Source organism: Grammomys surdaster, unplaced genomic scaffold (genome assembly GCF_004785775.1).
Source record: "Grammomys surdaster isolate TR1022 unplaced genomic scaffold, NIH_TR_1.0 126059, whole genome shotgun sequence".
Lineage (NCBI taxonomy): Eukaryota > Metazoa > Chordata > Mammalia > Rodentia > Muridae > Grammomys > Grammomys surdaster.
This window is the reverse complement of record NW_021620869.1, coordinates 2,727,977-2,745,531: the sequence shown is the minus strand read 5'-3', so window position 1 is coordinate 2,745,531 and position 17,555 is coordinate 2,727,977. Positions and strand designations below refer to the sequence as shown.

Genomic DNA, 17,555 nt, shown 5'->3' with positions numbered 1-17,555 from the left:
TGTCATCATCGGGACACATGCAAGGGTCACAGAAGGGAAGGATTCTTGGGAAACAAGAGTATATTCTTTTGATTCTATGTCTACCCATCCTGTTTTCTTTGTTTCTGATTTTCTGCCTTCCTGGCTCTTTTTATCTACCCTTCCATCTATCCATCCCTCCATGTATCCATCAACACACCCATCTGTTCACCATCTATCCTGTCTTTGTTGAATGTACATCATTAGCCAGGCACTTACACAATGTGAATGAGGCACCTTCGTTGTCTTCAAGTGCTCCATAGTGTGAAGAAGACTGAATCACTTACACTTCCATTCAAACAGAAGGCAGAGCTCTATGGTAAAAAGCAGGTTTGGTCACCGTTGTCAACACCTCCAAAAAGAAGCTTCGTGGCTGTGGATTTCTTTGTAACTCTTTACTTTTCTCTCTTCACTGGAGTGGGAACTTTTTCTTGGAGTCTTCTAAGTCCCTAGAAACTGTATGTTGAGCCATCCTTACATTGATCTAGATTAAGAATGGGCTAAGAACGATAGCTCTGCAGAATCCTCCTCTGTTTTACAATGTCGCTGCTCTCTTAGCAAGCATTTTACCCATGGAGAAGCCCCTAGTTTGTTTCTTTCCTTCTTTCTTTGTTCCTTCCTTCCTTCCTTCCTTCCTTCCTTCCTTCCTTCCTTCCTTCCTTTCTTTTTTTTCTTTCTTTCTTGTTGTGACATGAAGTACCTGACCAAAACAACTCAGGGCTTATTTTGGCTTACGGTTAGGAGGTGTATAGTCCATCAGGGCAGAGAAAGCACAGCAGCAGGAATGTATGCAGTAGGTCACACTGCATTTGCCCTTGGGAAGTAACAAGCAGACAGAAACAAGTCAGAGTTTAAAACCTCAAGCTCTTCCCATAGTGACCCACTTCTAGAGAGGCTACACATCCTAAACCTTCAATAGTGTCTCCAGCCGGGGACCAAGTGCATGAGCCTGTGTTGTCACATTCAAAACTACTACAACCCTTTAAGGAACCCTCTGTTTCCATAAACACAGGGCTCAGTAAACCTCACAAGCCCCCACCACACCTTTGGGCTCTGACACAATGACACGAAATATCTTAGCATCGGGAATCTCAGACAGTTTTGTCTTTCCTCTTGTGAAATCTGTCTCAGGGTTTTACAGTAGCCTAAGGTTCCATTTTTGAGCTGAGTTTCTCTACTTCCTAATTTATATCGATGCCGAACTGTGTTATGGAAAAAGATCGGTTTCTGTTTTTAATCATCTGCCTTTAAAATGATCTCAATTATGTAATGCAGACTAATGGTGAGTTTCTAGAAACAGACGTTAGGTTATGTAGAGCTTTGCCTTGTCCCCGTGTTTGCTGTGTGTCTGAAAGGATAGGGAAGCAAAAGGAATCAGGAGACATTTTTGAGGCCTTCTAGGGCTCACTGGCATGGCCCTGGCCTATCCTACACTGCCACCTACTGGGCACTGACAGCACATCAGTGGTTAATTTTCCTCAGCTTTGTTTGATGCAGATCCCACAAACCACTGCTAATTTATTTACTGTTGATAACATCATTATTAGATGCACATGCCTGCTTAGGCCTTCGCCTTGTGCAGTGAGACCCTGTGGCAGTCTAAACTCACCCGTTTTCACTTTAGATCCTATTGTTTGACAGAAGAAAATGAAGCAAGCATCCATGGAAAGAGAGTTTCAGAGTGTCGCAAATTTCCCGTTAATGTCATAAATAGGAATAATTTTAAAAGAGGAAGTCTTATTTTTAAAAAATAAGAAAGACCTTAAATATTTTGGCCCATTGTTTGACATTTTGACCAAGAAGAGGAACTTCCCATTGCTGTTTCCCCTTACAGTGCCAGGAACAAAGAGGAGTGTGCCTTTATCTGATGTGATCTCTCATAAAGAAAGTGCATTAACTTTATCCATCAGACGATGCAGATAAGAAAATGGCTGTGAACACAAAGGACATTCCCTCCCTTAGATAAAGCTACAAAGGATAGCAAGGCAACAAATTGAAGAGTCACAGTCGCCCTTCTGCAAGATACTGTTCAGTTAGGACCCAGAAATAGTAGCAAAAATGGGGGTCCAAGAAGGGAGAGTTTGAGGTTGCCATGGTAAAGCCATGTGGTAGGACCCTCAGGGAGACTGGTCCAGGTCACCACTCCTGAGACTGAGCTGTGTGGCAGGACCCTCAGAGAGGCTGGTCCAGGTCACCAGTCCTGAGACTGAGCTTTGGACATAGCAATTAGAACAGGACGGGGGCACAGGAGTCTTGATATGCACAGGAAGAAGTCAAGAGGTTGCCATGTAAATAAGGCTTAGATCTAAGGTGTGCTGATCAGTGTGGTCAGCTCCTGTAGGTCAGTCACCACAACAATGCCTTGGACAGTTCTGCAACTTTATCTAAGGCATGGTAGTGGCTTAGAATATCCATGGATTCATCCTTCAAGCAGGGAATTGCTCTCATCTGGCTCAAGACGAGAAGACAGAAACCCCTGTGGGAGTCTCCGCCTCCAGCAGGAGGCATACAGTAGATACTAGGGAGGTCTCCAGCCAGAAATGAAAGCAACGCAAGCCAGAAAGTAACTCTGCTATGTACAAAGCTCAGTCCCAGGAGTAGTGAACTAGACCAGACTCTCTGAGCAGAGAAGCAGCCATCACAAAAAAAAAAACCCTTACCATCAATACTTTAGAGGATACCAGGTACCACCAGGATGGGTAAGCGGTCTAAGGTGCTATGTTCAGGAAGAGAGAGAGAGAGAGAGAGAGAGAGAGAGAGAGAGAGAGAGAGAGAGAGAGAGAGAGTCATTGACATCAGCTGTGATCCAATGCTGCCAGCTGTGCAGCAAACATCCTTCTTAGGGATCTCCACTCAGTTGTAGCCAGTTCAGGGTGAGCTGTGGTGAAGCAAAGCTGGGGTCTATTAAGAAAAGCAAAACAAGCCCATAGTAGCACACATGGTTTAATCCCAGCACTTGGGAGGCAGAGGCAGGTAGATCTCTGTGAGTTTGAAGCTAGCCTGATCTGCATAATGAGTTTCAGGAAAATACTCTGTCTTGATAAACACTCTGCTCTAGGTCTCTCTCTCTCTCTCTCTCTCTCTCTCTCTCTCTCTCTCTCTCTCTCCCTCGTGTGTGTTATTATATTTTTATTCGGTTTTAAGTCATTTGCCAGTTTTCCTATTTTGTTCATTTCTGAGAGAGATGTGATAAAGCATTTTAGCCATGATTTGGGGGTGCTTTCCCTCTTTAATTGTAAACATTGTTTATATATTTTCTCTTATGTATCTTATTGAAATTTACTAACATGTACTAGTTAAGCATTCTTATGTCTGAATAGGACTATTTGTTTCAGAATCCCCCATTGCCCTTTCTCCTCCCTCCCGTTCCTGTTGGCATACTTCCCTTTCCTATCTCCATTTCTACTTTTATGTCCATTTTAAGGGAGTAAACAAATGAGTTAAGAGTTACTCCAGAGCCGGGCGGTGGTGGCGCACGCCTTTAATCCCAGCACTTGGGAGGCAGAGGCAGGCGGATTTCTGAGTTCGAGGCCAGCCTGGTCTATAGAGTGAGTTCCAGGACAGCCAGGGCTACACAGAGAAACCCTGTCTCGAAAAAAAAAAAAAAAAAAAAAAAAGAGTTACTCCAGGAGCATGAGTAAGGGGTTATTTACAGGAGCATGGAAAACTTGCCTAAGACTACCACTTAGGACCATCATCTTTTCCTCAGCAGTAGTTAGCGGCCTATAACCTATTAGCATAAACATAAATATTTATTAACTTCTTATGGTATATTAGCATAAACATGAATATTTATAAGGTAATTTGACAGGTGTGTTATGTGCAGTGGACAGTGGTTATTGCAGAGATCCCATAGTTGGTCAAAGTACTGAGGGTAAACAACTGTTGAAAGCTCACCTCTGAAAGGGGCATCTCTCTTACCCCCTCTAAGGCTCAAGAAACCTTGTAGAGAAGGGAAAATTTATTGTAAGATCAAGAAGATGAGGTGGACGCACGGAATGTTGTTTTCTGCGCACAGCATGTCCAGTGTGCTCTTGGATCTCGGTGGCTGTGAGTGCCTTCACAGGACTTGTACGAGGTGGGTGTGACTAGGTTTACGGTATCAGCTGTGAATCTCTTCCTGTAGAGTTGCCCTCAACCAGAATATGGTTGGTTTCTTGCATAGCATCCATGCCATGATTGTGCCAGTGGGCTCATCTTGCCTGGCAGGTCAGTAAGAATGCGGTGTCCACCACTGAGTATAAGCGGTGACAAGGATGACGATTCGCAAGCAGCCTGCACAGCACTGTCTGCCACTATCACATCCAAGCAGCCAACCCGAACTTGTAGCCCAGATTCCACCTTTGATTTCTCGGTCCCACAGCAAAAGCATGTGATAGCTACAGCTTCAGCCAACCTCTTTATATATATATAATTTTAAGCCACTCTTGACTATGAACAACATAATTTCTCATCTGTCCAGATTGAATATTTTCTTTTTCTTTTTTAAAGACTGATTTACCTATTTTATGCATATGAGTGCACTGTCTTCAGACACACCAGAAGAGGGCATTAGAACTCAGTACAGGTGGTTGTGAGCCACCATGTGGTTGCTGGGAATTGAACTCAGGACCTCTGGAAGAGCAGCCAGGGCTCTTAACCACTGAGCCATCTCTCCAGCTCTGACTGAACATTTTAATTGTGAAACATGTCTTTATAGGTGAACTTCTTCCCTTAATCCCTATGTAAATAGTTACATCAGAGTTTTCATGACTTGACAATTTCAGGCGTTTTACTTCCATATTTTCTAAATTTTCATATGAAAGTTGTGTCTCTTCCATACCAGTTAGGCTTTTACATCCAAGCTGGCAAAACTCTGGATCATCGTTGGGCTCTTGTTGGTTTGTGTTTGCTTCTGAGACAGGGTCTCACTAGTAGCTCAAGCTGGATTTGAACATGTGACCCTCCTGATGGTGCCTCCACAGTTAATGACTACAGACATAGACCACCATGCATAACCTGATACTTTGCACCAATCCACACTTTCATTCTATTTACTTGATTGTGAAACCAAATTAGAGTGACTCCCAATGGATAAAGAAGAGACCATTTTAGCTCAAGAAAATCCACAATTACAGTGGAGTAAAACACGAAGGCCTGCTCTTGGGTTCTTGCTGACACAAAAAGTAATGACCACTAGAGGGTACTGATGAGCCAACTTGGCATTTTGAAATGGTCTCTAAAGAGGTAGATGAAGCCAGTTTCTCCAGTGTTTCCCACATAACTATACATATGAAGACATGGCAGACAAAATTAAGTGTCTATTCTCTTCTAAGACCCAAAGCAAATAAATACAAAGGTTGTTTCTCAGAGGACAGTAGTTATCTGTACAGCAAAGATTATCTTCACAGAACACTATCCCTGCCACCATTTTGGAACTTTTGTTGAATTAACGAAACTGGGCAGTGCTGTCAGTGGCTGTTTCCATACAGAAGAAGGACAGATGGGTACATTTCTTCTGAGAAGAGTCCCGAGCCTCCCACAACACAGACCGGTCAACGATGCCCATATGATGATAACAACAACTGGATTCCAATTAGGCCTCTAGATTCAACTGACAGGGAACACACAGGATGGAGGGGTATCTCAGAGCATCAGTGGAATGACACTATTAAGTTCGGAGCATGGGAGATTCTACACATCTATTTTAAAAATAAATGCAACCAGCGTCCCCTGCTTCTTCATCAACAATAGCAACAAAATAAAGTGATAGGAAGCCCCGCGTAAGTAGAAGCCATCACAGAGCCAAAAGAACGTCTTTGGGGCTTATTTGGATAGCTGCACAAAAATCACATCACATAATAGGGTTGTAGCATGTGCGGATGCTGATGGATACTTGATGACATTGGGGAATTATTTTCCATTAGGGAATGGAATGCTACCGGGCACTTTTCTAAAAAATAAACACTTTACATTTTAGAGCTGTGCCGAAAATACATATTAAAGAAATTATACAATGTCTGCTACTTGTTTTGAAATAAGGCAAGGCTCTGGGTGCTGGGCTGAGGAAAGATTCCATAATACTTTGCCAAGCTCACTGAGCTGATTACTATTGAAGTGAATGAGTGGTACTTAAAGCTCACTATGCTATTCTGATTTTGTGCATATTGTAAATTACCATAATCATAGCCGCCAGAATGTCTCTTTTCATATTATTTTCTTTTCTGTAGAGGCAGAGAATCACTATGTAGCCTAGGATGGTGTCAAATGCTTGGTTCTCCTGCCTCTGCCTTCCAAGGGCTGGGACGTTGGGCACTCCTTGTGGTTCACACCTGCACACTTCCATGTTGGACATTCTCCATTCTTTCACTTCTAAGGTGCTCTTTAACCAGACTGTCCTCCACTCTTCCCTGAAAATCATCTCCTATCTCTACCACCTCTTCTCTGTAGGACCACAGGCTTGCTCTAACAGATGTTGTGAGCCACAGAGTAGGATCTGGGTCACTCAAAAACTGGTTGTTTTACTTTGCGACCAAATTAAAAACCTTGGAAGATGTTAAAATGTTAGGAGATTTTATATAAAATATGATTCATGACTCTGCTTCCAATGTTGGTGTTTTAGTCTGTTCTATTGGTGTGATAAATCATTGACTAAAGCCAACCTTGACTGAACTGTCTTAGCTTGCTTTCTATTGCTGTGATAAAGGATCATTACCAGCTTGGCAGAGGAAAGGGTTTATTTGGCTTACTCATCCTGAGTCACAGTCTACGGAGGGAAGACAAGGCAGGAACTCGAGGCAAGAACCTAGGGTCAAAATCTGAAGCAAATACTATGCAGGAACCCTGGTTTATTGGTTTGCTCTCCATAATTTGTTCAACAAGGAACATCTCCCCAAGGATGACACTGCCCTCAGTGGGAGGAGCTAGCCAGGACCACCCAGGACAAAACTTCTAGGCCTGAAGGGCTTGTAACACATGGATACCTAACAGAACATTTGAAAAATATGTTCCAACTCAGAAGCCAACATGTTGAGCAAATATGGACTGTGGTATGACAAGAAGCCACTGGTCACTTGGGTATAGGATGACCTTCAGGACGGCTGCCACAGCCTAAGCAGACTGCTTAAATATGATCTTCATTCACTGAACTTGAGTTAATTCTGTATGGTCCAGTGATATGACTGGGGATTTTCTCAAAGAGTGTGATCTAGTGAGCTGGTAGGACCACTGTAGAAAGAAAACGACATATCCTCATAGGAAGTGCTGTTTGGAACCACGGCCCTGGCCAGAGGGTTGGACAGAAACAAGCTGAGCTGTGTTGTATTCCCAGATGTTTAGAATTTAATTTGGCCTGGAGAACTATTAGCAAAAATACACTAGGTCAAGCTGGGAGAGCATAGAATTGATGCTCACAAGATGCAGAGGTAAGCTTTCAACTCCCCCTCCCCACGAAGGATTTCATTCATGTGGTTAACACAACCAAAGAAGAAAGAAATTTGGGGTCATCTACCTAGATTCCTAATAGCACTGAGGGGAGCCAGGTAGTGCCTTGGAAGGAGTGGAAGGGCCCAGTGCTGTGAGCCAGGCTCCTCACACAACAAGGCCAGAGGGAGCACCAGCAGCAAGGGCTATGTCCTGAGGCCATATCATCCCTACCCCAGGGGTGACTGCTCAGATGAGGTACACTGGGCCAGGATCTCTCTGAATTACTTCTGCTGAGGACTGCAGGCTCCCTGCCAACCCACCACAAAGAGTACCAATAAGGTGTGGCTAAAGAAACTCCATTTTATGCTAGGCATGCATTGGCAGACACTGGCCATTTGTCTCTAACTCCAGACCCTAGAAGATAAGCTCCCAATCACTCTGACTCAGCGACTCCCACCCATTTGTTATGATTTAACTAACTGCTCTTTTGGGGATTCTGTAACTTGCTTACACAGACACCCAAAAATTGTTTTGGGTCACTTAACCTTGGCAGATCAGACCAATTTTTGCTTGCTTGTGTAGAGAATGAAGGTCTTCTTGTGGTTTCCCCTTTATTACAAATCTTTCCTTCATTTCCCCCCTTCTCGCGGCACTCTCAAATTTGGCTCAGAGATTATTCATCCTGCTAGCAGCTAATCAATAAATCTCTTTTAATTACAATTGGATTGAGTCTTCCCAGGGGTCACAAACTCCATCCATAACAGAGGCAGAGGCCACAGGCAGGCTGCAGCCCTGAAGCCCAGGGAATTGGAATCCCAGCTGCCAGAGGCCAGTGCCTCCCTAATTAGACACTGGAGGATACACATACCTCCCTGTTCTACCAGATGCAGAGAGTCTTCTCAAGCAGGGTGACCCAAAGGCAAGCATCTCCTCACATTGCCCAGCTAATGGGGTCAAGAGAGAAGGTAAGCCCTTCATCTTTTTTCAGAAGACCCACATCTAATGTAGCCAGAATCTGCATACCTAAAGTCTCACAGGGACCCTGGTGCCTACCTGTGCCCATGCTTACTCTACTCCACTGCCCAGAAAGCCATAACTGATCTCAAAAGGAGTCAGGACCAACCGATGTTCACCTCTCCATGTTCCTCAGAGACCAAGCTCAGCAGTACAGGGGCATTGGGAACTTGGATGTTGGCTGTGTGACCTTGGAGTAGGCCTGACTACTAGGAAAGGTAGGTTCAATATGTCACCTGTGAGGAGTAGGAGACCATGTGGGTAGAGAGAAAAAGGATAGAGTGAGCACAGAGTGGACACCCGGGGCCTGCCTCAGTAATCTGACATGTCCTGTCCTGATCATCCCTGGCCTTTGTACAGGTCAGAGTTATAGTTTGGGGGGACAGGGGGTGTCTACCCTTGTCCAGTTCTGCAGATGGATAGGCTGCATCTAACCAGATCACAGGGGACAATAGTTCTGCTGGATCAGGAGGGTCATGGCCAAGGGGAGCAGAAGCTGTCCCTTTGTAGACATTGTCACTCAGATTTCTCACAGAATCCTTGGCCCTTGGCCAGCTGGCATCCCACTGATTCTGAGGATACCCTGTATCCTTGACAAGCTGAGAGGTTATGTTTGTCCTTTCTCCAGCAGGAATGGAAGGACAGCCTTGACATGAACATTCCCTGGCATTTTACACTGTGAAGGGAAGTGTGACCAATCATCAGGAGGGTTTTGGGAATCTCTGAGAATGTGAAGGCAAAAACGAATACATTTATACCTTTGAACTTGCAGTAGGGTAGTCTCAGAGTGCACGGTTGTCTCATGGGTTCCTCCAGCCCACTCCACCTCTTGGACCATGGAAGGAAGTAGTAGATACATCATTGGATTCACCCTGTCCAGATCTCTGAGCCACCTGAGGCATCCCAGGACAATGGAGAAGATACAGATCTCTCCCTAGCCAGGCTCCTCAGCAATGCAACCTCTTGCATCCCTTCTGGGAACTAACAGAAAAGTGCCAGCCAGCCTCACAGAGGACTCTCCTGGTTGTCAGTACTGTGGTCACTATGAATAAGAGAAAGTGATCATGAATATCTCAAGGACAGAGCAGGGGCCAGTTTTGTCTAGTCTTCAATGGCAAAGAGGAAAGCCCTATAACCCCCCCTAAGCTGAGGTGGAACAGGGAAAAGAGCTGCCAGTGAGACGGGGTGGGAGGTTCTATCCATGTCCCAAATATGTCTGGGCACCAGTCCTGAATTCTCAGTGCACGGTCCTAGGGTACAATCACCACAGTCTCCAACAACTAGATATTAGCAGAAACCTCTCACAATCAATCAGTCTCTGCACACACTCTGGACCAGGCTTGGAGCCAGGGCTACGGAGATGTGGTCAGCATTCTGCAAGCCACAAGACATGCAGCTTCAGTGTAGGGAAGGCTGATCCCTGCACTGGGTTCAGCCTACAGATGGAAGGGTCAGCCAGCACAGGGCTCAAGGGGAAGGAGGCCCTCATAAACCTTCTTTAGTCAGTAACATGGCACTTGGGAAATGTGGGGTGGGTCTTGGCAGCCAAGTGTACAGAAGGCAGCATCTTCCACAGTGGAGAGCAAGCAACTCAGATGTAACACTAGCTGAAAGGAGATGCTGAAAGGCTATTTGTAACCGGAGGGTTACTGAAATCTAGGTGCCTCTTTAAATCCTTAGATTACAGCTCAGTCCCATTCACAAGGCGAGGTTGCCACAAACTAAGTAATCTAGAGAAAAATGTCACTCTTTCAGGCCATACCAGCCCATCTGGCAAGATATCAGAGAAGCTAGTGAACTTCTGCACAGTGGACAGCATGTCACCATCACTTTCCTGCAGTCTGTGAAACATCCAACTGCACCAGTGAGATCTGCTCCCTCTCTCTGCCTGCGTCTACCTCTCTGCATCTGTCACCACTCATGGCCACAGCAGACCACAGAAATGGAAACCTCTCAGCAGTATCCCTGCGGGTGTTTGTGCTGGTAGGATTTGGGGGACGTGCAGAGATCCAGGCCCTGCTCTTTGCTGTCTTCCTGGTCCTGTATGTGGTGACTGTCCTGGGCAACCTCACCATGATCGTGGTCATCACCCTGGATGCCCGCCTGCACTCCCCCATGTACTTCTTCCTCAAGAACCTGTCCTTTGTCGACCTCTGTTACTCCTCTGCCATTGCCCCTAATGCTCTGGCCAACTTCCTCTCCACCTCCAAAGTCATCAGCTTTGAGGCTTGTGCCACTCAGTTCTTCTTTTTCTCCTTGTTGGCTACCACTGAGACTTTCCTCTTAGCTGTGATGGCCTATGACCGTTTCATGGCCATCTGCAGTCCCCTGAGGTACCCTGTGACCATGTGCCCTATGAACTGTGTCCGTCTGGTCCTGGGCACCTTCTGTGTGGGCTGCCTGAATTCCATTGTACAGACCAGCCTCACATTCCAGCTGCCCTTCTGCAGCTCCAACCGTATTGACCACTTCTACTGTGACGTGCCCCCACTGCTCCAGCTGGCCTGTGCCAGCACGGCTCTCAATGAGCTCTTTCTCTTCGGCCTCTGTGGGTTCATCATTGTGAGCACCACCTTAGCTGTCCTGGTTTCCTATGGCTACATCACCATGACCATCCTCAGGATGCACTCGGGATCTGGGAGGCACAAGGTCTTCTCCACCTGTGGCTCTCACCTGACAGCTGTGTCCTTGTTTTATGGGACTCTCTTTGTCATGTATGCACAGCCAGGAGCCGTGACATCCATGGAGCAGGGCAAAGTGGTTTCCATCTTCTACACCCTTGTCATTCCCATGCTCAACCCCCTCATCTACAGTCTGAGGAACAAGGACGTGAAGGACGCCCTGTGGAGGTTAGGACAGAGACACCACCTTGTGAGGGCAGTGAGAGGCTGTCCTGAGGTCAGAGGGAATGCTTCTGTGTAGATTACTGAGAAGTGAGAATCAGCCTTTTCTGTCTTCAAAATAGAAAAGAATGTGTGGGATTCATTTACCCATTGATAGTCTTCCTTTAAACTATTTCACAGACTCAACATGGACCTAGTGTGAGCTACAAGAATAAGCAATGCATGCAGTGCCCTAAAGGCTGAAAGGAGTGAGGGCTCCCATGGCACAAAGACCAACGAAGAACACCAACTATTCCCAAGTCAAAGCTGCGCTGGCTCTTCTATCTGCTTCTCTGGCCATGTGCTGATCTTCCCACCCTAGGAGAAAAGCTAGGCATTGTAGTGTCTTGATCAAGTTTGTCAATGCTTATATCTAATTAATCCCCAACACCACGCCTGTTCTGGTGGCCATTTATGACAGGTATCTCAAACTGCCTCTGTCCCCCTCTGCCACTTTTCAGCCATCTTACACATCGCTGCCGAGAGATCGTTTAAACCAGTAGTTTAAGTCAATGGCCAAGGCTTTCTGGGAGAGTGAAGCTGCTGTCAAGAAGGAGTAGATTGGATAGGGCAGACTTATAACTAGCCAATGATACCTCTTTTAAGAGAGACCCCCACCTGGGTCTGAACAGACGGCTCAGAGATGAAGAGCGCTTGCCGCTCTTCCAGAGGACCTGAGTTCAGTTCTCAACGCGCAGGTCAGTCAGCTCACAGCTGAGTTGTTACACAGGTGTTGACTCTCAAACTCTAGCTTCAGGATGTTTGATTTCTGACCCCCTGGGGCTCCTGGATTACCTGGAGACACATATACATACACACAATTAAAAGCAATGAAAATAAATATAAGAGAGAAGGGTCCTCGTTAGACATCTGGAGGTGCTTGGGTGGCTCCTCTCAAACTAGAATCTTCCCCAGGCTCCTGCTTCATCACAGACCTCAGAGATGAATCCACAGAGGACCCAGCTTCTTAAGGTGTGTGAGGAAGTGTAGACCTTCATTTTATATGTAAATGCATTTGTACACAGTATATAAATATAAATAAATACAGACTTGGCAGTATATAAGAACACATTTGTGTCATATCTGTAGCTCAACAAGGTTAATACAGTCAGGTCAAAAGAAAGAATTTGGCTAAATCTCACAGTGTCTTCGCACACTTCCTGACATTGCCCGGCAAGACTCATCCTGAATCTAACAGGCTCACTTTGCACACGCCCATGCCACACAGCTAGCTGTGAATAGAAGCACATAGCTCGTCCTCCTCTGGGAGTAGCTTTGGTTGCTCAGTGATGCCTTTCTAGGTTCAATCACAAGACTGGTTTGTACTTTTCTGTACGAGATTATTTTACTGCATTGATTCCATCACAGACGCTCCTCAGTTAAACAGAAATTTGCATCGTGGTAAAAACAAACTATCACAAGTTTTAAATGTTGTACCTTGAAACCGCATTAATACTTCTACTTGGTAAATGTTCTACCATCAATGTCTACCTTATAAGGTTGCAGCTGAGTAAAACTACCTAACTACCACAAAGCCTACTTTGTAGTAGAATGCTGAGGGTCTCACGTGGTTCAATACCGGACTAAATATGGGGAGTATCACAGTTGGGGCTATGTTTGTAAAGTTGAACCTTCGTAAGTTCTGAACCCTTCTGGTATGGTATTAACTTCATAACTTTATTCATTTGCCCTACTGACATGAACACTTAGTTTGCTTTCACTTTTCAGTTGTGAAGATAATTTTTGTATAGCTTTATGTCTTTGAAATTTTGATTGACATACAAAGAGACTGGTTTCATTGTGGCATTTTCTTATATATACACATATACATTCATCTATATTTTATATATAATACGTATGAAAGTAAAAAGGGGACACATATATCATATTTATGCATATGCATACACACATACACACACATATATACACACATACACATATACATGTATATTCATGTATATATACATGAATCCACAGAGGACCCAGCTTCTTAAGGTGTGTGAGGAAGTGTAGACCTTCATTTCATATGTAAATGCATTTGTACACAGTATAAATATTTGTAAATATTTGTATAAGTATTTGTACGAGCTATGTGCTTCTATTCACAGCTAGCTGTGTGGCATGGGCGTGTGCAAAGTGAGCCTGTTAGATTCAGGATGAGTCTTGCCGGGCAATGTCAGGAAGTGTGTGAAGACACTGTGAGATTTAGCCACAGATGTATATGAGCCTGGATTACCTGTTAACCTAATGATCTCCGGCTCCATGATGTTCTCTACGAATGTCATTACTTTGTGTTTCTTGACAGCGGAATAGAATTCCATCATACATTCCATTGTGCGGTTTTCTTCGCTCATTCATCTGTTGATGGACATCAGACTGGTTCCATACCTTGGTTATTGTGAATAGTTCAGCAATATACATGGATGTCCAAGCACTTCACTGGTATACTGACTTAGAGTCTGTTGATTATTTACCCAAGAGTGATAGATCTGGTCATGTGATGTTTCTGTTTGGTTTTTCAGGAAGCCCCATGCTAGTCATACAATGGCTGTGTCCGTTTACATTCCACCATTGGTATATAAGGAGTTCCCTCTCCCTCCATCCTCCCAGATTTTGTTTTCTTAATTACAGCCATTCAGACAGGAGCAAGATGAAACCTCTAAGCAGTTTTAATTTCGGTTTCCCTCCTAGCTAAAGGTGTTGAACACTTTCCCCAATATTCATTAGCCAGTTCAGTCTTCTCATTTGAGAACTGTCTGCACCATTTATTTGTGTGTTTACAGCATAGACGGATTTTGTTTTTTTTTTTTATTATAGATTTTTAGATGTTAATCCTCTGTAGGATGTGCAGTTGACACTGGATTTTCCCCCATTCTCTAGCCATCTCTTCACTCTGCGGATTGTTTACTGCACAGGGACCTTTTTTTATTTCATCAAATCCCATTTGTCAATTATTGAGGTTGTTTCCTGTGTTGTTGCAGTTCTTTCTTAAAACAAAAACAAAAACAAAACCCTTACCCATGCCTGCATCTTGAAACATCTTCCCAGTCATTTCTCTAGTTGTTTTGATGTTTTTTACATTTATGTCTTTAATTCATTTTTACTTGACTTGATTACAATATGAGACATATTCGTGATTTTTGTCCCTCTACATATGGGTGTTCAACTTTCCTGTAACCTGTTGTCGAAGAGGCTATCTTTTGACAAACATATACGTAGACTTCTTTGTCAGAGATTATGTGGGTATAGCTGACTGGGTTCATTTCTGTGCCCCGTATCTATTCCACTGGTTTAATCTGTGTGTTTTTGTCCCAGCACCACACTGGCTTTTCCTGGGCCTTGTTATATACTGAGGTGTTAGGTAACGCAGTGGGTCCATCGTTGCTCTCCTCATAGAGTAGCCCTCACTCTTCAAGGTCTTTTGGACTTCCGTTCAAATTTCAGGATCCTTCCAGTCCTGAGAAGAACATCACTGGAATTTGGTGGGGATCAATCACGTAGCTCTGTAATGTGTTGTTGATTAACACAGCCATTTCATATCATTAATTCTTCGACAAGTTATGGACATGGGAGGTCTTTCCAGCTCTCAATGTCTTCCTCAACTTTCTTCATCGCTGTTTTAATGTTTTTATTGTAGATACTTTTACCTCTTTGATTATCTTTTACTCATATTTTTTCCCTTTGGGTATTTTTTAACACTGCCATGGATAGAATTTTTCTTGATTTCTTTTTTAGTAAGCTTGTTATTTGGTATGCAGAAAAGCTATTGCTTTTTTAATGTTAACTTTATGCTCACTATTTTGCTGAAAGTTTTAAGAGTCTTCTTCTGATTTCTTTAGTCTTTTATGTCTAGGAACACATTTTCTACAAATAGGAATAATCGACTTCCTTTTCTTATTTGTATTCCCTTTGTGTCTTCCTTTCTCTTGTCTCATTGCTCTAGCTAAGACTTCAAATGGTGTTAAATTAAAGGAGAGAGAATGGACCTTCGGTTTTTCTTTATTTAGTAACATGTTGGCTATAGCATTGTTGTAGGTAACCTTTCTGGTGTTGGGACTTGTTCTTCTATTCCTGGATTCTCCTGTGCCTCTATTCTTTCTTCCTTGGTCATTATTATTTCTTACCATCTATTACTTTGTTGATTGGCTTGTTCTTGTGTTAATTACTTGAGATCTCCCTGATTCGTTTTTATGTAAACACACTAGAAGCTTTCTTCTTATTGCTGCCCATTCTGTACCCTGAAGTTGCTATGCTTCCATTTTCATTTCATTAATATTTCTTCCTCAATTACTGACAAAACACACTGTTCACTCCAGAGTGTGTTATTCAGTCTCCAAGTACTTGTATAGTTCTAGGAATTTTCTGATTATTAGTATCTCGTTTGATTCTACTGTGATCAAATTATTTAAATTATTCTGTGTTTGTTAGAAGTTGCCTTATGGCCTAGCATGTAATCTGGGCTCCCAAGAAGTATTTGTGTTTCATATTTGTTGAATAGATTATTCTGTAGTGATCTGGAAAGTTAATTTGATTTATGGCATAGTCTAACTCTGTGGCTTCTTTGTTGATATTCTGTTTAGGTATCCCATCTAAAGATGCAAGCGGGTACTGAACGTTACCTACTACTATTACAGCAGGACCTGTCTGACCTCTTACGCTCTTCAGTGTTTTTTAGTGGTATGTGTTGGTATATATTTGCAACCATTAGATCTCTTGATGAACTCTCTCCTTTGTTAATATGTGATGCTTTTCATCTTCATCTTCTCTAGTTGTGGGTTAAAAGCTCATAGCAGCTTGTTTATGGCGGCTTTCTGCTAGAGAGTTTGACTTCTATCCTTTGACTTTCCAGGTTATGGGTACCTTTGCCTGTGAGGTGCTTCTTGAAGACTGTAGTTAGTTGGATGTTGGTTTGTTTTTGTTCATTTGCATCATTTTATCAGTGGGTCCAAGTCATTTAAATGGAAGGTTGTTACTCAGAGGGAGTCTCTGATTCCTGTGCCTTTGTTGGTTGTTCTCCATGTGGCTGGGTAGTTGTACTGGTTTTTTTTCTTTGTTTTGGCTTGTTGATTTATTTTATTGGACATGATGGATTCCTCCATAGCTCTCCTTTGTTTGTCTATTCCTTTCATGCAACTCAAGTTTAAAACATAGTTTTGCTGGGCATTGTAATCTTGGTTGAAAATTTTTACTTTCAGGGGTTAAATATATTATTCTACATTTTCCTGATTTTTTTTTTCTGAGTTGTTGATGGGAGATCTGTTTGCCTTTATAGATAAGTTGTCATTTCTCCATTTCAGCTTCTAGGTTTTTAAAAAATATTTTTGACATTTTGACTATATAATATACCATGGAGAGATTTTACTCTAGTAGTGTCATTTGAGGCTCTAAATATCTCTTATGTGTATTTATTTTTGCTGGGGCCTGGGAATCACTGTACAAACCACTCAAACACTGATCTCAGTCCAACAGAGCTGGTTTACTGAATGCACACCCCAAGCGTGATCGAGCAGGGATGTAGTGAGGCTTGGGAGATGAACCGTGATGCCCAGCCAGAATCCTACAGAGCTTTTATGCCTGGAATTCACAAACATCTGTGCCAAGTTATTCCACCAATCAGGATTTAGAGATAGAGGATTTCCTTAGAAACATGTCTTTGTTGTAAAAGTACCCTGTTCTTATTAGTTGAGATATTCAACTGTGGCAGGGGATGTGCCTTGCCTAACATTCATGTCTTAACTTGCCAAACAGGATGTACATGTCTCTTTCTGTCAAGTAGGAATGACACTTCCCAGGGAGGTCTTGGGAACTTAAAGTTTATTTAAATCCTACTCAAAATGGCTTCTTATATTGACTCATATGTATCTCTTATGTTGGGGTCCATCCTTCGGGCAGCTTCTAAAAGCAAAAACCATAAAAGCTCATATATGGGTGCAGGAAGTGCTGCTGGGTAGTTGGTTTAGGCTAACTATACAAAGTGTTCTAATTGACTTCTATTGTAATTGGGTTCCAAGAACACCAAATCACAGAACATAACAGAGTATGCAATCAATGTGAACATGAGAAAGTTTACTTATAACCTTAGAAACAGCACAAAATGGCTGCCAACCGTAACAGGCAACAGTTAGACATTAACAATTTTTTAATCCACTGACTAAAATCAGTGCTGTCCTTACGGATGTGGGTAAATTTGGGAGAGATGTGTTAGTTGTTCCCAGGACAAGTTAGAGAGGGGAAGAG

General features: G+C 43.3%; 1 protein-coding gene across 1 annotated transcript; it reads left to right on the top strand.

The window, feature by feature from the left end:
- Positions 1–10,335: 10,335 nt before the first annotated feature.
- On the top strand, positions 10,336–11,458 carry LOC114610785 (olfactory receptor 12). Its single transcript, XM_028755402.1, has one exon. It carries the CDS (start codon positions 10,357–10,359, stop codon positions 11,356–11,358), a length of 1,002 nt encoding a protein of 333 aa, XP_028611235.1. The 5' UTR covers positions 10,336–10,356; the 3' UTR covers positions 11,359–11,458.
- Positions 11,459–17,555: the final 6,097 nt, after the last annotated feature.

Bases quoted from the DNA above. Each gene is read 5' to 3' on its own strand.
- LOC114610785 (XM_028755402.1), top strand. From the start codon at position 10,357: ATGGCCACAGCAGACCACAGAAATGGAAACCTCTCAGCAGTATCCCTG.